The 27,999-nt window shown below is 39.2% G+C and overlaps 2 protein-coding genes across 2 annotated transcripts in view; one reads left to right on the top strand and one right to left on the bottom strand.

The window, feature by feature from the left end:
• The window catches only part of SMURF2 (SMAD specific E3 ubiquitin protein ligase 2), a 66,940-nt gene extending 59,235 nt beyond the window's left edge, over positions 1 to 7,705 (top strand). Inside the window, exons 15-19 of the mRNA XM_064466806.1 lie at positions 16 to 153; positions 366 to 486; positions 1,911 to 2,112; positions 3,518 to 3,593; positions 3,889 to 7,705. Coding sequence (XP_064322876.1) covers positions 16 to 153; positions 366 to 486; positions 1,911 to 2,112; positions 3,518 to 3,593; positions 3,889 to 3,988 — 637 coding nt within the window. The 3' untranslated portion in view covers positions 3,989 to 7,705. The remainder of the gene's footprint in view (positions 1 to 15; positions 154 to 365; positions 487 to 1,910; positions 2,113 to 3,517; positions 3,594 to 3,888) is intronic.
• On the bottom strand, positions 5 to 27,790 carry CEP95 (centrosomal protein 95). Its single transcript, XM_064466807.1, has 21 exons — positions 27,701 to 27,790; positions 25,575 to 25,703; positions 24,475 to 24,582; positions 23,466 to 23,579; positions 21,992 to 22,100; positions 21,404 to 21,513; positions 19,593 to 19,807; positions 19,116 to 19,185; positions 18,394 to 18,497; positions 17,084 to 17,202; positions 16,636 to 16,768; positions 16,349 to 16,463; positions 15,365 to 15,543; positions 14,992 to 15,084; positions 13,944 to 14,094; positions 12,628 to 12,788; positions 12,045 to 12,119; positions 11,408 to 11,560; positions 10,166 to 10,312; positions 10,003 to 10,074; positions 5 to 9,933 (listed from the first exon to the last, which is right to left on the bottom strand). Exons 1-21 carry the CDS (start codon positions 27,720 to 27,722, stop codon positions 9,757 to 9,759), a joined length of 2,556 nt encoding a protein of 851 aa, XP_064322877.1. The 5' UTR covers positions 27,723 to 27,790; the 3' UTR covers positions 5 to 9,756.
• Between the last annotated feature and the right edge of the window lie 209 nt (positions 27,791 to 27,999).

Below are 27,999 nucleotides of genomic sequence, written 5' to 3'. Positions count from 1 at the left end.
CCCCCCCCCCCCCAGTGAGAATGATATCACAGGTGTCTTGGACCATACGTTTTGTGTAGAACACAATGCATACGGGGAAATTATTCAACATGAACTGAAACCCAATGGCAAGAGCATCCCCGTGACAGAGGAAAACAAAAAGGAATATGTCAGGTACGCCACTTATTACCTATGGTGGGGAGAAACTTTTCACCTATTTGAAGTACTTGAGAGTGTTCTGTTGTCGGGGTTTCTTCAAAGTGGTAGCGCAGGAGCGATGCTGTGTGTACCCCGTCAGTAAGGCCATTTTTTTTTTGGCTGGATAAATTGCAGGTTTATTGTACTTGAATACACCTTTCACAAAAACAATTTGCACTTGCTTGCAGACTTTATGTAAACTGGCGATTTTTACGAGGAATTGAAGCTCAGTTTCTGGCTCTACAGAAGGGATTTAATGAAGTAATCCCACAACATCTGCTGAAGACATTTGATGAGAAAGAGTTAGAGGTCAGTCCACTAATGTTACTTTATGTCATCAAATGTAACAATGAAAGCCTGAGGCATTCTTCTGAGGCTGACTAGCACGCGGAGCTGTATCCCCAGCGCGTTAGGGGGCTGCAGGTGCGCGATTACAAGAAATACAGTTAGCGTAAGAGGTCACCAGGTCACACAGTCACTGAGACTGCATGCGCCTTCCACCGAGAGCCTTGAGAGTGTGTCTCAAGGTGACATTTCCTGGCAACTGCAGAAGTGGTAGAAGAGGAGACCCTCTCCTATACCTGAAAACACAGCTGAACCTACAGAGAAGTAACTGCAGTGACCTCAGATTGTTTCAGAGTGTGTTACTTCAGCAGAGGTGATGGTGGTGCGTATTTCTTACGGTGCAGTGTCATGATATAAAATTCAGTGCTGCCAGGACAATAGTCTGTCGCTCCCTTCCAGCTCCCACCACCTGCTCCCAGCCCTTCCCACTGCACTGGCCTGGGTGTCGAGCAGCTATGAAGTTTCGCAGAGCTGCGTTATGCCAGATGAAATTGGCCCTGTAAATACAGTGTAAGGGAAGGTGCTGTCTGGTGCTGTCCCGGACAAATGTGCAACAAAATGTCAAGATCAGCATCCAAACAGTTTCCTCTGAAGGCAAATCCCATAGATCCCAAGCTTGTTTTAAAAGTGAAATCTCATATGCAGCCTGTTAGCTGTGCAGCTGAGGTTTTCGCCACATAAAATGGCCACAAGGTAAATTATTGACACTTTCTTCTGTTCGCTGGACTGGAATGTCAGTGATTGCTCTTCTCTTATCCTGAATATTATCATTCAACAGCGGTGAGCCAGATGTACTGTTAACCCCGAATAATTTTGCAGATGCAGAATCAGAAAGGGGAAGGTCCAGTGTTCTTAGTCACAAGATATCTTCATAATCATATCCTGTTGAGTTTAAATTGATCCATTGTGGATCTCCACTGTAGAAGTGCTGAAAGCTCGTTGTCAGGAGAGAAGTCTGATTTGTATTACACGTGTGGTTTGACAAGACAAGATTTCTTTTGGGGGACCAGAGTTGGCCCAGCCAAACCTACACCCTTGGCTATGCGCTGGAATGAAATACTGAGTTCAAATGAATTATGCATGCGCTTTCACACGGGTAGAATCTGTGCTTCTGCTGTTTTATTGACAGGTCAAGATACTTGCATATGAGCTTATGAAATTTTTTTTCTAAATTAGAATTGAGGCCATTTAAGAAATGGATTGTGTACAAAAGTAAGATTAAGAAAAAATAAAAGTTACATTTCTGCATTGGTTAAGATTAGCGGGAGGTTATAATTTGCTTTTGGTATAAAATCTGTCAAATTTTTCAAAATCAGTTATTCATCATTTGACTAGCTCCAAAACCATTTTTATATTGATGAATGATTAAATATATTTTAAATTTACAGCTCATCATTTGTGGACTGGGAAAAATTGATGTTAATGACTGGAAGGCAAATACTAGGTTAAAACACTGTACCCCAGACAGCAATATCGTGAAATGGTTTTGGAAAGCTGTGGAGTTCTTTGATGAGGAGAGGAGAGCGAGACTTCTCCAGTTTGTGACTGGCTCATCCAGAGTGCCTCTGCAGGGTTTCAAGGCATTACAAGGTAACGTTTCTCCAGAAGTAACTGCAAATGCCTGTGCTTGGGGGAAGCGATAGGACACATCACATAAACATTAGCTGAAAATGAGGCTGGGGTGTGAGTTCTTAAGGGCGATTTTTAATGGTCTGATGAATATCAACCACAAGTGGTCTTTTTTGTGTGTTTATCATCTTGTTATTCAGTTGTAAAAGGCTCTTTTGTTTCAATTACGAACTTCCTTCTCTGGCAAGAAGTTGTGATCAGCTGAGATCTTAGTGGGGTTCTCCTTATGTTTTTTTTTTCTCTGGAAGCCTGGTTTTTGATTTTAATCTTTTACAAGCCCTCGTCACCTGTACAGCTCTGGGACCTGAAAACACCACCATGCAGTGTTCTGTGTTCTCGCAGGTCTGACAGCAGAGGTGCTTCGTAACGCTGACTACTTTTATTGTAAGAGTGACATGATCACTGGCCGCCCAGGCATCGGAAGCGATCACCTTAATTACCGACCTGTCCTCTGAGCTTCGGTCGAAGCTCTGGGTCTGTTGTAGCCGCTCTGGCTGCAGCCCGTCCTGCTCTGTACCACGATAGTTACCCTATTTCACCCGCTCACAAGATGAGACAAACCTGCCAGGGGAAACACTGACCATAAGCTGATGTAAGAGGTAGATCCGTGAGCAGATGAAGCCTGCTTTGCTACAGACAGTGAAGGTTGTCAGGTTTTAGACCAAGCTGTACTAACACAGCACAAGCAGCTCACATTCTTAACAGCAGAGTCCTTATGAGAAAGCCTGACCCTGTGGATTATATTCTTTAGTATCTGTCTACTCAGGCAAGAATTCCAGTTTTACTAAGGTTAGGGCATTTGTAACCTCTTATGCCCTTTGGGAAATCTTCAACGTACACTAAGTCTAAAAGTCTGCTGTGCTGCAGTCTTTTCTTTAGCAGAGAGATTAAGGGGATCTGTGTATAGTCAGATTAATTTAACAAAATTATAAGAAGCGGGTATTGTGACTGTATTGAATTTGAATGGAATTGGCCACTACCCAAGACCTGCTATAAAATGGGGACAGATACAGCTGTTGTGTAAATTTTGCTCTCTAGGGAGAGCGAGAGAAGCTAAATTAAAAACTGTTAGAATTCTGTAGTGCACTGTGTATAACAGGTATTTTATTCTTCCTTATCAGTGTTTTGTTCTTTATCTTTCAATGGTTTAGATATCTGCCTGGTTACTGTGTGTGGGTAGAGGGAAGGAATCTGCCTGATAGGCACTGAGAGTTTAACTTTTGTCCTGCCCACTTATGGTTTCAGCGTTCTTTGTGCATAGCTTCTCTCTTTTTGTGGTTATAGTTACTTTTTTGTTGTTGCAGTGCAAGGAAGAAATTTCATATTATGAATACAGTAGTAGTAGAGATCTTTTCTGGATTTTCAGGTGCTGCAGGCCCACGACTATTCACAATACACCAGATTGATGCCAGCACTAATAATTTGCCGAAAGCTCATACCTGGTAAGACTTTTTCAGGTCTCTGTTGTGATATAGATAAAGACCAATTTGCTGCCTCTGTATTTTGAGCAGTCTTTTCTCTTTTTGGTTTTTTCCACCCCCCTCCTTTTCTGACATAACAAATGCTCTCCATTACAGAGTAGTAGACGTGTGAAAACTAGAATTGCTTTTATTATATGAAGTTCTGTTGGCCTTGTTAAGTGGGACTTTGTCATTGTTTCAAGTACATCAAATGAAGGGTAACAGAACTTTGCTTGAAGTTCCAGATCGCTGAAACTTTTCTGCTTTCTATCCACAGCTTTAACCGAATAGACATTCCTCCTTACGAAAGCTATGACAAGCTATACGAGAAGCTGCTAACTGCCATTGAAGAAACATGTGGGTTTGCTGTGGAATGACCCTTCCCAGGCTTACCTGAGACTCTATTTATACTCCTGTCAGCCAGAAAGCCCTACCCTCAGCCAAGACTCAAGAAATGCTTGAAATACAGGAAACTTTCCCTTTTCTACACTAGGACACTGGGAGGGAAAGGACAACTTTGGAATTTTTTTTTTAATTTTTTTTTTTCCAAGAAAATAGGTTCTGTGGTTCCTGCCATAGGATCATTCAGCTGCTATTAAAAACTAGTATCTTGAACATACAGAATGCTGACTTTTCCTACATTTCAACAGTTAAGCAGTATTCTATACTTAAAGACTACTACTATTTTTGTAAAAGGTAATCTATTATATTTGCCTACCTGATTTCTATTCTCAGATACCAAGACACAACTTCAGCAGTCGGTACAAGTCACGTTTCAGCCTGTTTTAAATGTATGATACTGAACAGCATCTATACCTGCTATTTTTGGAAAAAATATTTTGGATTATTCTAACTTTGCATAAAATTGGCTGAAAGAATCATTAATCTTTTTAATTAAAGCCACTTAACATGTTAACTGCATTTTCTTATAGTAACACATTATATTCTGCAATGTAAATCGAACTTAAATGTTACCACAGGGGGCTTTTTTTATATTTTTCAGGCATGAATTGCAAATACGATGTTTTGGGGTCCTATTTATATCACTTGTCAGATTCCTTAAACAAAATTTCTAGTGTGAGTGACACATACTGTGTTTGGTACAGTACTTGTGTTAACACATGGAATAGACCTTTTTTAATGAATAGTAGACGTTTTGATTTTTTATAACAGCATTTTTCTAACAAGTCTGTCAAGAGTATTTTGTGTTGCTTTTGACTTTAAACACTGCATTTTTCAACTTTTTAAGCGTGCTGATGAGGCGATGTTTGACAGCAGAAGCCTGTCAGCAGTTCGTTTCAGAACCCATCCTGTCCAGTCAACCAAAGTTTGTTTGAATGCAGCCAAATCACATTATGTATTTGTTGATGCTAAAGATTTATCAGGTAAAACATGTTGTAATCTTTGTCTAGCTGCTCATGACATGTGGGTTTAAGTTACAACTAAGGAAAAATGGTGTATTAACTGAAATATGTGTAATGTGCTTTGAAAATGAGGTTTTAAAAGCACATAATTTATTGATTGTAGGGATGGAAGTAAGTATATATATATATATGAAATATAACATGGGTTGATCTCTTCAAAGAGGAATAAAATGCACTACCAGTAGAGGGAACTGAACTTTGAGGTTAGTTTGGGAATTCTCAGTTATGATCTGCTCATGGTGTGTAGATAAATCGGTCTGCTTAAGAGATGGTGGCGTTCTCTCAGCCGTGAGAATATTTGGAATAAGTAGCGGGTTTTTTCCAATCAGTGTTGTGGTTTTTTTGACCTTAGGCTACAATTAATCATCAAATCTGCACTATTTTTACACTGCCAGTGAGGAGAAAATGCTCAAAGAATGGGATGTAGACAGCTTTTCCATTTTTGCAGTGTAAGTCTCACAGCGAACTAGCTAATTTTCTGTCTGTTCTGTGGAGCTTGAACTTAATTTTGTCCTGCCAAATCTGACTGCCACAAGGAGTAAACTACTACTGGTGTTGTGTATTAGAATAGTGGGCAATGGACTACTTTTGTAGAATTGTGGTAAGAATCTGGTGAGCCAAATCCACATGTTTATTTGATTAATATTTCTTTTTTTGTACAGCTGTTGCTGGAAGGTTTGTTCTAAAAGCCTTGCTTCCCATTCTGGGCTGGCTGCAGAGATGAGGCTACTTAGGGATGTAAACATAAAGCCAAGAAACTTCCTTTGACAGCCAGGTTTGAAATATATCAGACCCCTTTTTTTCCTTCATTTCAAGGGACTCTTGCACTCATGTAAAATGGCTGGTACCTTTGCATCTCCAGTTGGGATCCCTAATTCACAGCTTTCAGGTAATACCGTTACCAGAGACGCTGCCACTACACGTGTCCTGGTTGCAGAGTAGGTTGTTGCCCCATGTGTTTCTCGCTCAGTACTGCTGCCCGTGGTTGGGACTACTGCTTTAGACACTCCCTGCAAGTTTTGAGGTATGATGTGAATTACTATTTACAGAGACTTTACAGAGACAGGTTGTTCTGACCACTGTTCACAGGACAGATATTCCGTGTTGTGTGATTTCCTGCCCCCTGGCTCTTGCTCAGGCTATGGCTTGCAGCCTCCCTGGTCGTGAAACATTAAACATGTAAAATCCAGTTTGATCCAGCTTTTGGGAGGAGTCAGGTCTCTGTTAGGTGATTCAAGGGGGAAGGTATGCTGCTGTCTGCTTTGCACCAGACAGCTCACCTCAGCACTATTTAAATACTGTCTCTGGAGTGTCTCCTGACCACATCATCTATACCCACCTCCCAGGAACCTGCTCCCTGTCAGCCTGCTTAGGCTGGTAAATTTATTGAATGCATAGTTATGGCCACCCTTATGTCTTAAAAGCATTTTTGTGGAGGGAGGAGATGAGCTCTGCAGAATATAGACCCTAGATCAACTGATAAAATACCATCCATTTTCACAGCAGCCTTAGCAGTACATCTGTTTGTTCTACCAAACATTTTGGTATGGCAAAGAGAATTTTTTTTAACTGCCACAGATGAATATTGTAAATGTAATATATTATAGGCAAAACTAGATAAATCTACATTTGACTTCCCATAGCTGACAGATGAGGATGAATATACCAAGTGTTTTGAGTGCCTTTCTACCTTCATGACTGAGAGCTTTAACTGAAGCACCTCATCACCTAGTCAGATGTTTATCTGAAAATGTTAAAGGGTTGATTCCTTTACAAAATTTTTTTCAAGATCATGTCAGCTACTTTCCCCTCAAAAAGGTGCTAAGCCTAACATTGCATTTTAACCTTGGACTTTCACCCCATGATTAATGTGAATATTTATTTCATTGTGTCCCTCTTACTGGGTTTTACTTTATCCAGTCTTTAGTTGTTTTAGAGAGATGTCACATCATGGTTTTATGCTGTTGCTTTTCATTATGAATGTTTAATTATGAACAGTGACTTTTGTAGATTTCAAATATACAGAACACAGTTGAGTTTCAGAGGATTTAATTTCTCGGTGTAAAGAGTTTTGTAATGGTGCTTTGTACAGTATGTATTCTAATTTTTTTGCACATAGTTTCAGTTTCCCTAAACTGATTTATTTGTACCAAATTTTTGTGTTGTACTAAAGTCCAGAGCACACAAGCTGTTCTTAAATTCTTGTTCTACAACACTACATCTGTATTGAACTTCTGGTGCGTTTAAACTGGCTGCATTGATGGAAGTAAAAGCTTTGCTTCTATATCATAAGTATGCATCATACAGCTTAATGTAGCATGCTCCAATTGCTTCAGATTTTAAACAGCACCATATAGTTAACAGGTGCCATTTGTTGTACTTTACACTATGTAGTAGGTTTCTGGCTCTACCACATCCTCAGAGCTTTGTCTAGTTGTAATTAGTTTATACAAGTGTAATTACTCCTCCACAAACTGACAGTTCTTAGTTTATTATTTCCATTGTATTTATTACAGAGTGTTTTAGCATTGATATCATTGTACCTTCACCCAGCTGTTACATGAGCTTTAACAAAAAAAAAATCTGTATAAAATGGTTTTTAAGTACTTAATGTATGTACCCATGCAGAAGTTGAGCAATAAATTGTATGCTGTTTGCACTGTCACAGCATCAATGGTTTTAAAAGTTTTAAGTTTTTCTTACTTAAAAATTATAGTTACATTTAAATAATTAACTCAACTTTGTTTCAGGAGAAAATACTTAAAACTTGATGTCTTTCTACATGCAGTTACCTACACTAAGGATTGTGCTAAAAGTTGTAGTCAAACAAAAAGGGTCTTACATTTGGCTCTTGTGTAATGGTGTACGTGTGTCTTGGCAAGGACTTTCTCTCAGCATTGGTGAACATATCTCCTCAAAATTCAGCAAAGCTAAACCCTCTTCCTTAAGGGAAGAAAAAAGGTGAATAAACTTGGTAATTACTTGTTAAATTTGATCAACTTTGCTGGTAAATATTGTCCCCTAGATAAAGACTTCAAATGAGCCTGGCTTATAGTAACGCCCTGGACAGGGTTGTTAAGGAAGTCAGGGTGTGGGTTTCTGGTATTGTGGAAGTTTTTGGGGTTTGTTTTGGGTTTTGTTTTTTTTTTTTAAAGTGAGGTATATCATGTTCTAACTGCCAGCTGTTTTGTTTAATCTGTAAAGGAAGCATCTCCAGCTGCTGGGGGCTTTTTTTTCCCCCTTCTCAATGCATGAGTCTTAATTCACTGAGTATGTTGTCGGTGTCGATGTAACAGACACCATCTCTCATGGCAAGCTCTAAATATTGTATATACAATGCAATTAATTCCAGTATGCTTATATCACTTCTCACTCTTAAAATTGCATGTAAGAACTCTTCTACTAGAGCCTGCTTAATATTACACTTTAGTAATGAGGATGAACTAAGAGAAACTACTTTAAAATTGCAAAAAGCAGAAGAGAACATATCCAGTAATGGGCTTCATTAATTACCAGCTTGGCTTTATGTGGTGTTTTCCCTATTCATCCCTCCATGTTTACATCTCACAGGGCCCATAATGCACAGCTGCTAAAACTTGAATTTTCTACACAATAATGTGGTGTTTATAGCACACGATTCTGTGAAGGCAAGTGTAGGGCCTATTGTCAGCTCCTACTCTGCCCTGAGGCAGACACTACACCCTGAAGGTAAAAGCCACATGTTGGAATTTTTAATCACTATTTACTCCAGCTTCATGCTGCAGAACTTGAACTAATCTGCTTCTCCCTAAATAAGTTAAACAGGGTACTAAATAGAAGTACTCTTGCAAAACATTTGTCCAAGTAATTGGCTTCTAAGAGCAAACATGGTAAACTACTTGTTATTGCTTGTACATTTGCATATAGCATTGCTATGGCTCCTTTCTGAAATAGATCAACTGGAACAATACTTTGCTTGTTTACATGTGGGCTTACCTGGCTTCAAAAACCCTGTGTGAAATCCAACACTTGAAATACCTACAGAGCATGCACCTGTTAATATACGCCTGCTGAAAATGATGAGGAATGCTGTCCACAGGTCTTTCCCAGCTTTCAGTTCTTGCACAAGCTTTTTTCCTTGTTCAGACTACTTTCTCCAGTACTTTATATGCTTTGCCATTAACAAGCCAGCAACACCAAAATTGCAAGCATACTATTGTGTAGAATAAGTGGCCCTCCCTTGCTTAATCTATTAAAATTACTGATTTTTATGTCAGGCTTACTACAGGTACTTTAACTTGCCCTTCCAAAGGGAACTGGAACCACTGATGTTCTTTTAAAGATCTACTTGTTGTTTGTGAGAATTCTACTTCAGTCACTTCTGGCTAAAGGTGTTAGTGCAGCTTTTCAACTCCAGCAATAAGAATCAGCAGAGGTGTAGAGGAGGCTTAGCATTCAACTGTTCCACTACGATAACTTCACTGAAGCACGCTGACTTCATCCCACTTCCTTTGTGTGGAGCTCAACATTATCTCAGCCTTGTTAAGAAGGTAGAAAGTAGTTTAAAAACTTTATTGGTAATCATAAAACTGCTGTAGAGACTCCAAATAACCAGCAACTGCACCTCTGACATGTCAAAATGACAGACCAGGTATTTGAGAGAAACACAGCCACATACCATCTTCCTTTAAGAGCTGCTGTAAAAGATTCTGAGAGAACTGCAGTGATATTTACTGTAAGTCTTAAAAGAAATGGCTTTTGCTGTACTGAAAGCAAGCCAGCTGAAGTCTAGATTTCAGTCTGTCTGCTTCTAGCTCTTGAAAAAAGGTGTCATCGTCACTTTGCATTATTGCTGCTTGCAGCTGCTGTATTTCCTTTTCCATCCTTGATCTCAGTTCTCTTTTTGTTTTCTGTAGCATCTAAAGGAAATACAGACATTAGCCACAGCACATAAAAAAAGACATTTACACAAAATTAAATACACTTACTTGTGCTTGTGCTTTTTCTCTGGTGTGGATTTCTTGGCGTTCTTGAGATAAAGCTTCTGTTAGCATGCAAAACTAAGGATAACACATGTTTGAGTTGAAGCAATCAAAGAAGGACTTCTAGCATAAAAAATATTAACTGTCTTTGAGGTAGATTAAGCTTTACCTGGTCTTTGTAGTAGTTCTCCATAGACTCCAACTCATTTTGGTGCTCTCTCCTTTGCTCAGCACGCTTCTCTTGAGCATATGCTCTCAGGTCCTTGAGTCTTTGCTTCTGAATTTCTAAGCCTTCTTCAAATAAGTTTTTAAATATCTGCCAGCAATTAAAAAAGAAAACCTAAAGCTCCCAGAAACTTAAGTATACATTTACATTTTCAGCTGCTTTATCTCCTGCTGAAAGGGTGATCACATGAAGATAGGTCAATGCCCATGAAAAGTACAGTTACGGATCTCATAATGGTGGTACAGATACAGCTGAGCTGTATTTGTATTACTTATTTAGCTGAAATTCTGATAGTCATATGACTAAACAGACATGAAAAGTATATTTTATCTAAGAAAGGGGCTAGAACAGCATATGTACATTATACTGTAAAAATCAATTCAGACAAACTGACAATGCAGGCGAGGGTGTCTGAACACACTGTGATTTGCAGCCTACCCCACGTTCTGTCAAACTTCAGGACCTTCATCCAGGTTTCCAATAGCAGGAAATCCAGCATGTGCTCAGGCTTTCCATTTATACAAAAGAACACTTCCCAGCTACAGTGCTGTGCAGCTTGAGGCAAACAGTTCTCAAATCACTAAAAGTGGATTATGCATTAAACTTCTAGTCTTTTTCTTTTAAAAGGTGCAGGACTAGATACGCAGTTCTTAGTGTAACGACTCTAGTTGCTTTCCTCAGCTGTGGCATCCAGCCCTAATTAAAAATTGTATCTGTCAAAGTCCAATTTGTTGAACAAGCGTAACAGAATAACAAAGCTGTCTTTTTGATCAGTTTCCTTAACTGAAGATTTTGATTGTTTTCTTTGGATACTAACTATAGGAACAACTTCTTAATCGTACTGTTTCTGAAAAGTCATTTCCCCAATTCCTCATGTTACCAGCCCTGTTTTTTCCATACTGATACTTCACCCTTTCTCTCCTTCTCTTAACCCCATAAAGCATCCTTCCTTGTGGTTTGCCCTGAACTGTCTCAGTGTTTCCAAAGAAGGAACCTTTTCATCTGTGATCTTGACTGACCAACCATTTAATCCTGGCTCCTGTGCTCTGTTCACTTAACTTGCTCTCTAACTCAGGCACCTTTTTTCCTCCTCATTATTTGAACTACCAGACTATGGATCCTCAGCACTGAGGTCCAAACAAAAAGAGAATTCCACATTTGCAGAGCAAGACATCTTGTACTTACCCTTTCTTCCCGTGTCCTAGCCCGCATCATCTTGGCACGCAGCTGAACCCGGTAATCTTCATAATATTTCCTGGCTCGAGCAATTTGCTGGCGTTTCTCTCTCAGTTTATTCTGAGCCCATTTCTGTTGGCAGATACGTTGCTTAAGTTCTTGCTAAATAGAGAATAGTAGCTGTAAGACCACCGAGCTTCCAACTGGTATTGCTGCAAGCAAAGCTTTGTTAATCATTGCTAAATAAACAGGGTCCTTTACGAAGGACCACCTGCCTGGCCCAATTTTACACTGCATTTATGGTTTAAAGCATTAGTCACCACTGATTTAACAAAGTGGTGCCATCAAGAGCGCTATATAATTATGGAGTCAGCATTGCCATGGTAGCTGGTGTTTTTACCAGTAACATCAGGTGATTCTTAGAATTTGTTTACACTTTTAAAACAACAATGCAGTATAATAATAATAATCCATTCCCATGACCTCAGTAGCCTTACAGTGAACAGATCACATGGCATTTGAGACCACAGAGGCATAAAATTGTTGTAAGATAAAAAGCTGCTTTCGTGGACCAGGGAATATGCATTCTAGCTAGCTCAACATGAAATGTTTGTATTAGGTAACAAATATCCTTCAAAGCACATACCAGTCTCTTGTTATGGTCTTGATCTTTTTTAATAATTGCAACAAGAAGCTCATGCTTCTTCAGGGCTTGTTGAACCTGGAGGTTTAAAAAAAAGCAGCTATTACTTCCATCATTCCGCAGGACAGGCAGTTGTGTGTAAGAATTTTAAACATTGCCCCCATCGTATGTTTTTGCTTTTGAGAGTTACCATGGAGAAGTTAATCAACTTTTGTATCTAGTAACTAACTTCTAGTTTAAAAGACTGTTTAGAAATAGCACTCAAAACTACAAAATGCTTTTAAAAAAGCAATAGCAATCTTATGCGGTACTAGATAAACTAGTATAAATAATATTATACTCACACAGCTGATAAAAACCTGAACCCACATGTCTAGATATGTACATTCCTGTTCAGCTAACAAAGCTCAGATATACATCCTTCCATATTGTGCTTGGATGCAGATGTACCTTATCTATGCTGCATACAAAGAGTCGATGATTTTACTATGACTTCTATTATGCAATACAAACTGATGACTGCTAACTATTCAGTCAAAGGTACTATCCCTGCTGACACTTAGAAGGTAAGAATAAGAACGCTTACTTCATTTTGGAGTTTTGGTCTCATTCTGCCAGAACCTGCCTTAAGTTGTTCAGTATGTATGAGCTGCTGCCGCCACATTTTATTCATAGTATGGTGGGAAATATGCAGGTGGGGAAACTCTTCCAGTAGCTGAAATAGGAGGTCATCATGTCTTACTTTCACTACAAGGTAAAGACAGATGTAAGCAATAAATTCCTGGAGAATACACTTAGTGCTGAATTCTTCCAGCCAGTGTCAGCCTGGATTATGAAATATTTTAGATTGAACACTATATACAGCTACCAGTGCTGCTGTTATGATGTCAGGCTAAACCCAGTAGGACATAACATCACTCTGTCCATAAAGCAGAGGAGAAAGTAATCCCAAGTTTGTTGGTGGGGTTTGGGTTTGGTTGGTGGTTTTTTTTTCTCCTCCTGAAGAATTGCTTTTATAGCTCAGGAGTTATTTCTGTCCCACCATCACCTCTACTTAAGATAGGTATCCCCTTCTTTCTTCAAATGGTTCTGACTGTTACTAATTAGTGATTTATCTATCTCTCTCTCACTGGATGCAACAACTTAAAATAATGCTAATACAGCATTGGTTTGCAACCAGCTCATTCCCATTACATCTTTGATCTTTCTGACAGGAAAAGATGATGGGGAGATGAAACAAATGGGTATTAACCAAGTATATGCCCTTTAAACACTGGGGCGAAAAAAAGGCAGTGTACCTCAGTGACATTCAGATATGTAGGGGATTATACCATGATCTTATACATAAGCATGCACAATGCCATTTACCAAAAATGAGCCTGTAATTTGCATGTTGGCTATTCCTAGAGCATCACTTGCTCAGCAAAACCAGTGGCAGTGTTACCACCGCCACAGCAGGGTCTCAGAAGGAAAATGATGGCAATTGACAGATTCTGCTCTATTACCTGTGCATTGCTCAGCACCAGCCCACTCCAGTTAAAGGCTCAATTTTAAATCTGATACATGCTCAGAAGGGAAAAAACCACACACACAAAAAAAACTTAAGCTCAGACTATAGTGGAGCAAGCATAGGAGCAGCAGTAATGGAAACAAGCCTTGAAAATAATCCAGGGGATTTTAAGGAGGTAGCAAATGGGTCACAGTTGTGATTATGCATTGGTGGTTTACATTTACTTAAAGCATTATCTTCCCTAACAAAAATCCAGACATATAGAGGTCATAAGAAGGGGAAAATGCTACAGCTGACTGGTATATGTTGGACTAATGCCTTTATTCTTGGAGTTCAACACATGCTTTCAAAAGATGCCAGTTTTCCACCAAATACAGTTTTGCAGTTCTTACTTGGAGCTGCTTTCTTTGGCTTCACAGTCCCTCGTTTTGGAATCCACTGGCTGTATTTGGGATTCCGAGGTGTGGTTTTTCTAGCATAAACTTTCACTGGCTGAGGCATTTTTGGAGGTTCTTTAAAGATGTTTTCTTTGTGTTCTTGTTCCTTAGGAGCAGATGTAAAACAGATGGAGAACAGGTATAAGAAGGGTAAGAGTAATAGATCACATAGTTTGGATATCAGAACTTAAATGTCTTTGAAACTTTAGATTGAGAATTTAGACATACTGGATTCTCCAGAAGGCTAGAATTTACCAAATGCAGGTCAGGGTTCAAATAAAGGTTAAATCTTACTATTGCATAACCACAGCTCTTTTGTGGCACTTAACACTACTGCAGCAGCCTATGGACTGCTTCTGGAAAGGTGGTGAAAAGGGCCAGTGCAGCCTCTGTTGTTACAGCATTGGTACCACAGAGCTTTTCAGCTTAGGTTCTTTGCTGTTCCAGTAGTATGTAAGAAAGTAGCAAAATCTCCTCTACCATATTCAGAACATCAGAGAATCATCCTTGCACAAACCCAACTATAGAGGTAGTTAAAAAAGACTATGACAATATTAAGGAGATTGTGTGCAGTGTACAGGGGCTTTGACCTTAACCTAGCTGTTGAGGATGCTTGTGTGTGAAGAAGTGCCTATCTGTGGAGAAGTTTAGGCCAGTCTATGGAAGCTACCTACTTGCTTTACTTAGCCTTAATTCTTTAAATCTGAGTGTCTTGAAGTTACTACTTCATTTGAAAAGCATGGTGGTTGTTACCCATAAGAACAGGTATTAATACATAGAAGAGCTGAAACTTCTGAAACCACTTGTCCCTTGGTTCTACCTATCTCAGGAAAAGCTGACCTTCTGTTTACTACTTTCATAGTATACAGTGCTGTAACTATGACACTGGAAGTCAAAGAGGTTTTGAATGCAAATGACCTGTCTAGATGATCTGTCCAGGCACTGGGTAAGTTTTTGTTTTAAACTAAAACCCAACCAACCATCACCATAGTACATCACATACCATTTCTTTGATGACTTCTCTGAGCTTGGAAAGTCTAAGCCTCTCCCTAGCTTCATAAATTCTTAGTTCATCTTCGTAAGCTTTAGCGACCATCTAGAAAAATAAGAGTAAGAGGACTCTTCAGAGAAAATAATCAGTCTATATGACCTCCTTATTAACTTCTTCAGTGTATGGGTCAAAGTAGCTTCTTCCACTTCAAACTCCCTTTCTTGCAAAATTGGGGGTTTGAGGCTTTTCCTCAGGAGCCTACAGATACAACAATATGAAGTTACTACAGTAGGCCAGATGCCCCCATTAAGTAAAAGCATTCAGTTTAAATGCTTTTAGTGTAACTGTTGGTAAGAATGACCAACAGGTCTAACCTAGACATTACCTTTGCTTTTTTCGTTCTTCCATCCTTTTCTTTTTGCAGCTGGCTCTGTATTTTCCTTATTTGGCCTGTTCCATTACTCCAAAGTTTATCTTCCGACTCAGAAAAGAGTTGATGCTGAGATGAGGGTGAGGATGGAGAAAGGGATCGTGGCCTCCTTGGGTACCTTAGATGTGGTGTGTCTGTACGGAAGGGTGATTCACTGAGTATCTAACTTGAAATAAACGAAAAAAGCAAACCCTCCAGCCAAGCATAAGGGGAAAAACACCCTCAAAACCCATAAAGCATAAGAGTCAAAAAGTTTAGCACAAATTAAGTCATAAAAAGCTAAAGCCTTTGCCTCTGTAATTATCCCTGCACCAAATCACAAATTTTTGGGGCACTTACAATAGCAAAGGTGCCAGGAGACGTTCAAAATGGAAAAGGAAAAAGCAGTAGAGACAACAGGTCAAGGTGAGAGACTGGCTATGTGCCAGGGTCGCAAACAGCTCCATCTTGCAATTCAATATCATGCATATGGATTAGATCAAGCTATATGATAGTTTTGTAGCGTGGTGTACGTATAGGGTAGTTATTTAATCATATTACCACCAACATGCACACTGCACAATATGTTTGTAAGATACCTAGATGTACATGCCGTGCTCGGCACAAAAATCTCTGCAGTGAAGTGTATTGTCAATAGGCCCTCATTTTAGAATCAGTCCTATCAATGAGCTTGCATTCCATCCCTCCCCCCACTTTCTGTACGTTTTACTGCAGCTGTGTTTGCCTTGTATTTTTAGTAAAGTTTTACCATAGCTATTTAAGTGTTAAATGGGAACTTAATTGTAATTGTTACTGTTGCTCAGGTTTGGAGTCAAGACAAAATATAAGTGAACAATACAAAACTTACACTGAATTACTCTTAGCTTGCTACCATCAGCTTTACATGAGAAGGATTTTTTTAATATTCCTTTCCACCCTAAGTGGCATAAGAATTGGTACCTCGTTCAGCTTTCCTTCGGCGATAATCCATGACGCTGTCACTGTGCTGAGACAGGTTGTCTTCATCTGTCAACTCCTCTTCCCTGGTGTGTCCATCCAAAGCTTTCTTTAACATCTATGGGATAGATTTGGGGGGGGTCGGGTTCAATAGGTCATTCAAAATTTTGAACTGTCTAAAGTCAGGTGTTACTTGCAGATTTCCCTTTCATCAATATTAAATTTATATTCTCATTCTCTCCACCATCATTACTAAGGCTAGCTTGCTACAAAGAACAGATATCACTTACTAAATCTAGTTCGTTTAGCCTGTAAGAGAGTTTTTCTGACACTTCATGAAGCTCTTGCTCAGATAGCTTTTCCTTTGTTGTTCTCTGGGAAAGAGATTCTTCAAGTGGATCTGTGGTAGAATTTTCAGATCTGCTAAAACAGAAAACAGACAGATTTCATTTCTATTCTAAAAAGCTGAAGATACCCATACCTTGTACAATATAGGTTCACTTCTTGCATGAGCATGTTTTTATAATAAGTAGAAGCTGAATGTGTAAATGCCTATAACTATATTTAAGAAAATGCATGTGTGTCAGGAGGAACATGAAATCTTTCTGTTAAAATTAATCTTTCATTGTCATGCAGCCAAGGAGGAAGAGATCTTATTTTAAGGGGTTGTGGGGGGCCCTGGGTGGCCATGTATGTGAAAGGGCTAGCTTGGCTCAGTACTAAAAAAACTGAACTTGCCTTTTTTTTCTAGCCAGATATCTAGATTCAGGTCTTGGAGTTTGTGTTACTTGTTCAGCATGTAGTGGGAGCTTTTCATGTAAAGAGGAAGCAGATGAAGTCCCATATACCCAGGGAACCTAGGAAAATGAGTAAGAATAAATTAGATTTTATTAAGATCTGCATGGTGAAGCTCAGAAATACCATGGATCATGTGAGTACAGAGATCCTACAACAGCTTTTATGGAGGAACCATCTTGATTTTTTAATATATATATATACACAGTTATATGTCTAGGTCCCTAACTGAAGATAGTGTACTTTAGAGAATTAGGTGTTCAAAGAAATAGACTAGCAAAAAATATAGAACATCAGTTCAAGAATCACCTACAGCTAAACCACTGAATCAGAAGAACAAGGTCTAGGTTAAGTTACATGAGCATCCCTACATTAGCCTGGGACTAATGCCAAGTAATGCGAGTAAGCTGAACCTCACCGAGTATAGACTAATAAGCTGCAATTCACCTCACCACTAAAAGAACACACTTATGTCCCTATGCCATTTAGTTATACCCGTTTAGTACTGCCTGGTAACATGTCTGTTCAAACTGGAGTAAGTGGGGGTTGGCATACAAATACACCAATTCAAAGTGAGTTTTAAACAGAAAATGTAGAAGGCTGTTGAAACTACTGGAACAAATGAAGTATGTGAGTACCTCTTGTGGTTGCAGAAGGCAAAAAAAGTGTTTTCCAGAGCAAGGAACTTCCTATACAGACATGTTTCTACAGGCACAGAATGGCATCTGCTGATCCATTTGTGGGTTTTGTGTTTTTCAGTTTTTGAAAAGCAAAGGACAATGAAAGGAAATTAAAGAATATAGCCAGGCAGTTCAGTGATCTTTAGGAACGGAGCAAAATCTGACTTTTATTGGAATCTGAACAATCCCAGAAAACTGAAATTCTTACTAATTTAGAATACTGATACACTTCAGAGAAAGGACATCACTGTACTCTTGTGTTTTATACATCTTTGATTAAAACCAAGATAACTAGTAACTGGTCAGTTGTGATAGATTAGAACTCTGCAGGTACTGGCACTTACAGTTCTTGGAACAAACACCTCCAGAAAGAACTGACATGACTTATAAACTGTACATAGTCATAGCCTAACAACGTTGTATCACATACCATCACAATGGTATATTGAAGAAAGCAAGCCAAAAGCAGATTTGAGAAAAGCCCAGAAATGCCACAAGCTGTCAGGAGAATTAAGCATAAATCCGAAAATATTGACTGAACTTCTACAAATAAGGTAAAGATGCAACATCTACCTTTGCCACATTGTCCTTAGCACCATTTGATACCACCTTGTCTCCCACTGCAGAAGCAGATGACAGATCAGTGTTAGTTGATGGTGTAGACTGCACTGTGCCTCCTGATGTGGGGAACAAGTTAAAAAAAAATAAGTGATCCATAGCCTTTGAGACCAAATTATTCAAAGAGAACAGAATGACAAAGGAACTGGGTTACCGAGTTGTGACTTTCATTTTGGTAATTCCTCAAGTTTTGAATGTTCAGTGTCATGGGAATGCTATGGAAACTAGAAAGGTAAGCAGTGTTTCCCAGGCAACACAGAAAATAAGTACTGAGAACTAGCTTCTAAACCTTTTCTCCAATAGTAGTTAATGGCTTTCTCCTAGAATTGGAACTGGCTTGTTTGGTCCATGTTTCTCCTCTTCAGCAGATAACTCCTATGGCTGAGCTTATTCTGAGCGATTTCTGTCATAAAGGCACATCTTAACTGGATTAACTAAGAAAGGAATTGAACTGGGGACACAGATTATTTTTCTCCAGCATAGTGAACAGCTTAGGAGTAACCTGTTTTTGTTTCTCTACAAAACAGACAAGAACTATGAACTGGTAGCTGAATTTTAAAAAAATGCACTATGTAGTATCAAAGTAGCATCAAAGCCATACTTCTTTTAGTGCCAGTAAAAATAAATGCAACATCTGATACTTAAGAGTTACACTATAGGAAGCAAAATTCTCTCACCAGGGATTTTTCTTGATAGAGGAAGACTACCAGAAACATCGTCAGATTTTTGTATAAGTGACTTTTCAAGCTGAAATAAAAAGCAACATGTTTTCTACAAATTCACAGGAAAGTATTGACAGCAGGGTCATACATTAGGTTTGTCTGCATATGGAAATCAATGCTGATTCTATAGATAAATAAAAATCCAATGTAATTATTTTGTTTACTATATTGTAAACTGTGCAGTTACACTGATAATGGAGATGTGTATGTATATGTGTATAAAACATCTCTCAAATTAACTTCTTCTCTGGGCACTCAGTGAAGAATGAATCCATAACCCAAAATTCTATGAACTGAAGATCAAATCTGACACATTCAGAAGTGTTCTTCAGAGACCAACTACTCTTAGTCTGCAAGTTTACTAGAAGGTTTTAAAGTTAAAGAGTACCGATTACTTTAAAAAAAAAAATCAAAAGATAACTTTTTCCTTACAGCAGGAATTTTCACTCCTTCACTGTTAGCCAAAGTTGCTGACTGGCTGTCTGAGCTCTGATAATATCTCCATCCAGGATAATGAGTTTTGGCTTCGGAAGGCTGAAATGGTGGTAGCAAAGGAACAGCTTGCAGTGTAGGCTCCCCAAGTTTTGTAGCACTGGCACTTAAGCTTTCTTTTTGAGGTTCAGTAGTATGAACAGACTCCATTGATCCTTAAGAGACAAATATGAAGAACTTGAAGTTTAAGTGTTATCTGTGAAAGCAGAATGTTAGTTTTGTATATTCTCCATACATATGAGATGGAAGTAAGTACCAAGTTATTCATGACTGTATATATGTATGTATATGAATACACTGCACTCATACTGCATGGATGTAGGCATGTACATACACAGTAAACAGGTTTCAATTTGCTGTTATTTTCCCCACAGTCATTTTAGATATACACTGGGGAATGCCTGCTTACCTGCAGGAATCCTAAGCAATGACAGAGCCCAGCAGAAGCCAGGGACAACTGGAGAACATGGCTGCTGCCTGTCAGAATGATTCACCCAATACACAGTCCATTGATACCTGTCCTTAGGAACAGCATGAAAGCCCCCTTGAGAACATGATTTTGGATGCTAGGATCATCTTCCACAGGACTTTTTGCTTTTAGTACTTTGCTTATTGAACCACAAAAGGAAACAAATGTAGCTGAAGCTGAATCCTAGCTAAGCAGAAATATTCCAGATAATGGAACTTGCATACTCTGAGACACTAAAATACAAAATTTCTGAAAAGGATGTATTTCAAAATATAGCTAAAGTGTTTCCATCCCTGACTAAGGTTCTCCTCTATACCACCTTAGTACCCTACACCCCTTAGTCAAAATCAGGTAGATTAGCTCTCAGAAAAGTGAATGCTCGCCATCTTCCCTTTCCTTCACAATGGCCCTTTCAATATCAGAGAACAGTTAGTGTTGCAATAGCCTCTGACTTTTTAGATTCTTCCACCTGCTTGTCCTTTTCTGCTGGTAACAATTCAGGCAACTGGAATTCTAGAAGTGGTGTTTGAAAAAGATTAAGAACTACAAAGCATCTTGCTATGAACTGTTTAGATTGACAATTTTCATGTCTGGTATGCTAATAACTTGGTGTTAGGAGTCCATATTATGATGAAAATAGGTCTGTTAAATTCTTACTTTAATTCCATTTAGTAAAAGATCTCATAATTCATAATATTTCATTATGCTTCTACTTGGAGAGATTAATCACCATAAGAACAGGAATGTTCTTATAGGAAAATAAGAAATAGGAATGGACTCCATTTAAGTAGTCCGCACATTATTTTTTCCAGAGACACCCATAATGTTTTTAAATAGCACATACTCCTAACAAGTCTTCTTTAAGAATGAACTTACTAGTCTTTTTACAGTCTTAAATACATATTACACTGCAGTAAATGAAACAAATTAAAGGCGTCAGAAATCTTATTCTATTGAATAAAATGCCTTTGTAGGAATAACTGATTCAGAAGTCAAACAACAAACCTTTATCCAAATAATGTAGCTCAGAAGTAATGAAAAGCAGTCTCTGAAATACTTGCTTTAAGAAATCCACATTTTAACTTCAGCAAGATCTACTACAGGTAGATTTGCTTATTGTGCATTGGGTTTTTTTTGGCAGTGTGGGGTTTTTTTGTAAAATGAGAGTTTAAAACAAAGTATTTGTCTGAAAGACATAACTTTAAAAAAAGAAACAACAAAAAAAGCCTAGAAACATTACTACAGAGCAGTCTTTAATTTTTTTTTCCCCACCCAAACTCACCTCCCTCTCTCTTGGAGAATGAATGTGCAGTCTCTCCAAGTCTAATTAATTCACTGGTAGATTCTGATCCATCCACATCACAAGACGGAACAAAAAATTCTGACTGGGACCTAAGAGGAACATAAAGCCATGAAATATTTACTCTAAAATTCTTTGCCCCTGCCGTCCACAAGATGGAGCTGCAGAAGAGCGGTAACTCCAGGTAGCTGGCTGCTTATATTGTAGGGCAGAAGAGACCAGTTTCTGCAAAACAAACCAATGCAGCAGTCACAAAGATAAACCGAATGCAGTTTAACTAACATACAGTAATTTAAAACTGAGACAATGTTTTCAACTTGTTTCATTCCACACATAGTAAACTTAAGGGAAACAAAATGCCATCAGCGCTTTTCAAGAGCAAAAGGGTTCTAGATAGAATTTTAGTCCTCCTGCTGCCCCCACAAGGGAGAAAATCACCTCACATTCCATGTGACATGTAATCAGTATGTTTCCTACTTGCATACTATTAAAAACCTACTAGTTTCTTTGCAGATAAACAGGAAGATTGTCAATCGCTATGTCAATGCAAATATTCAGAACTGTTCTTACCCTTCAGTTGATGAGAATGTTGAAGCTTGCGTAAATTGACCGGCATTGCTTTCCAGCTGCTCTTGAGATGCAATTTTAATTCCATTATTGGATAGCACATTTGCCTCATCTGATGATAATGAGGAGACAATTATTTTCAGGAAAACTACCTCTACCTATTAACTAACAGTTATTATTACCAATATCATCAAAACAGTTTAAGTGTACTAAAACTTAATGACATCTAAAGTGATGACATGCAATGCACCCCCCGGTGCAGGGCACAACTTCTGTGGTAAGTTTTGAAAAGCAATACAACTATTGTATACCCTGTTGTTTCAATTATAAATAACCCCTTTTTTTCTTCCTCAAAAGTCTGTACTTATAACTAGAAAATTGGAGCCACAAACACCTATTGGGTAGTAGCACTGGCAGTCTGAGAGAAGGGCAAAGCAGAAGACCAGGCACTGAAAATTGCTGCTGCCCTCTTTCTGCCATTCATAGTGAAACCGGACAGGAGGCAACTGTCTCAGCTACCAAGTGCTCTCCCCTTTACTCACAGGGTGCAACAGCCAGTGATGACAGTTCTTATCAGCTTTAAGATAGGAAGACCAGTACTCAGTCTGCAGTAACAATGATGCCTTTGAAGGGCTGAGTAGCTTCTCTTACCCTATTTAGCGTTTTCCTCAAATAGCTTTTCCTATGGATCTGCTGCCAAGACCCACTTCACAGGAAAGCTTAAGTCTCCTAGTTAAGTAAAAGGGACGTTTGCTCATTGTTCCAGTTAAAAGTCAGCACCTCCCTCCCTGAATCCTAACCGAAAATCATTTGACTAACAAGTTAACAAGTAGTTAGTTGAAAGGCAACTAACAAGTAGTTAGTTGAAAGGCAACTAACAAGTAGTTAGTTGAAAGGCAACTAACAAGTAGTTAGTTGAAAGGCAACTAACAAGTAGTTAGTTGAAAGGCAGCTAGCACAGGATGAATTGTCTGGAGTAGATTTATGCCACAAGAATTAAGCAGAAAGATTTTGTTCTCCAATTCTTGCCCTTTAACAAGTTTTGGGGAAAATAAATTATTTTATCATTGTTTATGAAAGTAAGGAATGTAAGCAGTCAGTTTGGCCGCTGAAATTTCCTCCCCCCATGGTCTGTTTCAGTCTTTCTCCTCTTCTGCATTGTCAAGGTTATAAATAAGGCAAAAACCACCAAATAAACCTTTGCTACATCAGAACCACCTTGGGTATCCCAAAACCAAGGTTTCACAAAGTTTACATCTTCCAAATTATATAATTCCTTATAGCTGCTAGTGAGAACAGCAGCAAAGGAACTATTTTTACCTATTCTGGGAGCTCTATTCCACCCATGAACACCAAGAACTATGGTCATGAGAACCTAAGCCCTCAGCATGCTGACTTGATAGCAGACAAAAAGAGCTGTCCTTAATACAGTAGCAGCAGAACATAATACCTTAAACTAGGACATCTAACTACTCACCTCCATTCTGAGAGGAAGATTCACTGACTTCTTCTGTAAGATACTCTAACAAACCATCAAATATTTCAAGGAGGTTTCTGATAGATTCCCCTTCTCCTTTCACAATGTTCTCACCTTAAGAGAATGTACTGCCACGTATTAATAATTAGTACTTCACAGAAGTTCTCAAAAGCAGGAGTTTTCTGGAAAAGAATACTTGGAAATTCTTGTGAAGGTGTCAGCTCAGAAGACAACTTGCTTACAGCTACACATGTAAGCTTAAGGTGTCTTAAGAGTTTCCTAAATTTGCATATTCTCAGTTCTAATAAGTGAAAATTTATTGATGCTATACCTGCTTCCACAAAAAACCCCAAACCAACATGGATATTTTCAGGGATAGTTTGTATTAATATTTTTTATACATACTAGCTACAGCATGAACTAAGCCTATGGACTACTGACAGGCAGGATCTTACAAATACCAGCCATAATGTACAGGTACCAAATTAGATACTTCAGATCAAGCAAGCAGTTTTCATTCTTTGCAGGCTGTGTTATGTGAGACTATACATACAAATACTCAGTGAAGGGTATTTGTGTACAAAGGACAGACACAACAGGGTTCAAGTCTTTATCAGCAACTTTTTAAAATTCAATAACAAGCTTGAAGTTCAAGGCTAGTGTTTTAAAACCTAGTCTCCAAGCTTTAGCTGTATACAGAAAAATACTGAGCCAGTAACATACTTCAGGAAATGCTTTAGCAGACAAATGAAGTATGCTTGTTAACTTTAACATTTCTTACAGGTCTCCATCATACAAGATGGCTCTTATTTATTCTCTTCTTGCAGTTTAAATTTATAATCTGATGTCCAAGGCAAGGGTTCAGTGTTTTGATGACATTCACTACAGGAAAAAGACCTTTCATGTAAGTATGAAAGTGTGCTTTATAACACATGGTTCTTATAAAGTGTTTAAATTAAGCCACACAGATATTCAGCTGGTGTTTGTCTACACTCAAATGAGTACTTACCAGTGATGTGTGACAAGCTGACCTGCAAATAGTCCAATGCCAGGGAATCTATTACTGCTTGTACATTATGTGCATCATCCTCTTGGCTTCTAGGAGTAGCTATGAAATCTATTTAAAATAAATAATAGATTTTAGACTATCTGAATGGATAGCTTATTGCAGGTGTTTAGATTAAACTACTTTAACTTGCACTTGCAAGATAGTATATTTTCAATACCTTGTGTACTTGGTGAAAACCCCAAATATCATACGGTTGTATGAAATCTTTTATAAGTACTGAGTACAAACTTAGAACACCCCCTGGAAGATGTGAGGATTTTATCAGCTGGAATATTAAATTAAATAATAGAGACTACTAAAGTATTTTTCCTCCTTCACTCCCAGCACATACATCTAGTTCAGATCATCAAAATGGAATTGCAGTTTGTGTTAAGGTCGCTTCTTCCCCTGTCAGAGACTAGCTGGACTGCAACGTATTTCACTCAGCTGGCAGCAACATTATTTCTAGTTCAAGTTTTATATTTAACAGGACTTCTGCCTCCAGTAGCTGCCAGTTACCTCAGTGCTACGAAAATCTTCTGCAGGTAGGAGTCTTGACACTTCCCAAAAGGAATAGTTTACCATAGAGCAAATAAATAGATAATTTTATAGCCCTTGCTTAATTGTTGTCATTGAAGTCAAGTACAGCTGGGTTAAACCGGGGTTCCGCACAGTTTAGCTCTTAGCAGACTGTAACTATTAAGCATTGTATGAAAAAGAAGTGTTGGTACTGAAGCCTGTTAAGAGAAATGAGCCAGTTCACACCCTTCAAAGGTATTGTGCATATGTATGGCCTTCAAGGCCTGATTTATAATAGAAAAGGTTTTGCTGTAGCAATAATAGTGAACTCCCCTCACAGCTGCCATGCATGGCAATAAAAAAAATAAAAATTGACCAGTATTATTTGAATCTTCTTAAACAATGACAATTTTATGTGTTTGTCTTTGGAAGGACTTTAAAAACCCTACCTCTATAATAAGTTCTGCAAACTTGAATTTGTTCATTACAAGATATACAGAGACAAAAACAAAAACGGTAGGTTTAGAAATCATCATTCCCACCTGGTACTTTTTCTCCTAAGATCGACTCATAAAGACGAACAAACACATCAGCACCACATTCTGAGAGATGCTTTATGTGCTGGTTTATGTGACAGCTCCTTAAAAGATCATTGGCAACATCCACCCAATCTATTAAGAAGTAAAACATATGAAAGTCAGAACCAAAAGACACAGAAATAAAGACATGGTTAGTTACAGTGAAAGATGGAACCCTTTAAGCGTCTTTGACTCTACCATATGTGGTCAGTCCCAGCCATGCTATCCCAACCATCAAAAGTATTGAACATGTTGCATGCTTTCTGCTCCATGCCCTGCTTACTTCGGATGGAAACATGGACAGAGTGTGAGGAACGATACTGTGTACTTGAACATGATTCTGGCATGTGCCTGCACAACTGGACTTAAGAGCTGAAGGGTAACGAAGTATCACAGGCTGGGCAGATCACTTTTTTTCTTCCCCATAATGAAAAGCAAATTTTGGCCTGGCCGCATAGCCAGGAATTCCAAACCTTGAAGGACTTAACAAAATAAGCTTTGATATGCCTTTTATCAAGAATCAGAAATTACATATACTTTTTTTGAAAAACACGAGCTTCTCTCTTACAAACCCAGTTTCTCTAATATTCTTAGGCAACAACACCACTGCTAATATAAGTAATCTTCATGAAAGCTAAATTCAAGGACTACTTTTATTACTTTGATGTTTAGGGATTCCAAGAATATGGAGCTGGTCCCACCAACTTCATGCTACGTTGAGCACAATGAGATGTGTGCAGAAACAGCCTGATTGTCCCAAGACTTTGAGTCCTAAATTCAGAGTGCTCTGAAGTACATATATTGTCTACAGTCTTCCTTGTCACCCAATTAAAATATCAACTTGGAAGAACAAAAGTCTTCACCTCTGTTAGTCTGTAATCTCATGAGGTTGGATTTCCCACCACCATGTTCCTTTTGCAAACATAACGGTATTTTAACAAACATTATCACAGACTTAAAATTACTAGAGAAAAGTCATCTTTGGGAGGAAAAAACAATATACAATTACTACAACAGAAATTAATTTGTACAATTTTTACTCTTCTGTACACAGGGAGTATTGCTTTTTCATCGCTCTACTCTTCACTCAGAAATCACTTTAGCCTAACATTTTAATAATTTCATGTGCATGAAAGGCTAAATTATCATCCCCTACATTTCAGACTGACATGTCTTAGAGAACTCGTTACTGGCTGATAGAGGTGTTGTGACTAAAACTTGTTGCTTTGGGAGAGTCAGAAAGGCTTCAAGACAAGAAGTGCCTAAACAAAATTTACAACAACATTTGACCTTAGAAAAGCAGATGTACAGAACCATAAAGATAAGGAACTGCAGAGCAAACACTAAACCAGAACAGACTATCCCTCAAGGATACGTTATCTCAGAACTGAGTTTGCCTGAAAGCAAAAGTTAACTAGGGGACACAGTGAGGAAGAGCACATCCTTCATCCAGAGGCCCCTGATGACCACCCGGAGACAGCAACAGGCATACGCAAGTGACTGTTGATAATGAGTTCTTGGAAAATAATGAATATGTGTATCTTTTCTCGGAAAACTAATGAATATGTATGTAAAGCTTGTATAAGTTATGCAACTAACCCTCTGCGGGCACACACACTAAGAGGCGTGATCCCCTGTGACTCCAGGGCTGCAATAAAGAATATCTGCTTAATAGTCGTTCAGACTATTGAGCCCTGATTTCGGCTTTTCACGGCATCATGGCGATCTCTCACTTTATCAGTTTAAAAGCGTCACGGGGTGGAAGGGGTGTTTAACATTAAAGGCTTAAAAAACTACACCGTAAGAAAAAGCCAGCTTTAAGGAATAGCACGTCTGAATAAAACGGACGGTGTCAGCGATGCGAGCCACAGGAGGATGAGCAGGTATCGTGGAGAGACAAGGCAGCTCTCCCCCTCGCCGCCCCCAGCCCTACGGGGCACGGCGGCTGGTGGCACCGGTAGCACCACTGGCACCCGCCCCGCCACGATCGAGCTCACGGCAGAGCAAGGCACGGCGAGGCGCAGGGACACCGAGGACCGGACGATGGCGGGGGGCATCCCCTCAGCGCCCCAGCCCCCCCCTCCCCCTACCTCTCTCCTCAGCACTGCCCATGGCGCCGCAGCGCGCGCACCAACGGACGGCGGCAACAGCCCCGCCCCCCCGGGGAATTTAAATAGACCCTCGAGGCGTCCTCCGTACTGATTGGGCAGGCGGGGCCGGAAGAGGCGGGGGCTGGTCGGCATGGGAACGGGGGTGGGGGGGAACAAGAGAGCCTGTGCCTTACAGCCACGCCACAGCGCGTATCACGTGGCCTTCCCATCCCCCCGCTTTTTGGTGTAGGCGCGGCGTGCCTGTCACGTGACAGGTCCTCCCCCTCCCCCCGTGGGTC

The sequence above is a fragment of the Phalacrocorax carbo genome, chromosome 16 (assembly GCF_963921805.1).
Source record: "Phalacrocorax carbo chromosome 16, bPhaCar2.1, whole genome shotgun sequence".
NCBI lineage: Eukaryota > Metazoa > Chordata > Aves > Suliformes > Phalacrocoracidae > Phalacrocorax > Phalacrocorax carbo.
Note: the sequence above shows the minus strand (reverse complement) of the source record. Positions and strands in the feature narration are given on the sequence as shown.

Bases quoted from the DNA above. Each gene is read 5' to 3' on its own strand.
- CEP95 (XM_064466807.1), bottom strand. From the start codon at position 27,722: ATGGGCAGTGCTGAGGAGAGAG. The intron at 10,313-11,407 runs GTAAGTACAAGA...AATTGCTGGCAG, and splicing joins CTAGGACACGGGAAGAAAGG to ATATTTAAAAACTTATTTGA. The intron at 9,934-10,002 runs GTAAGTGTATTT...TATTTCCTTTAG, and splicing joins GAGAAAAAGCACAAGCACAA to ATGCTACAGAAAACAAAAAG.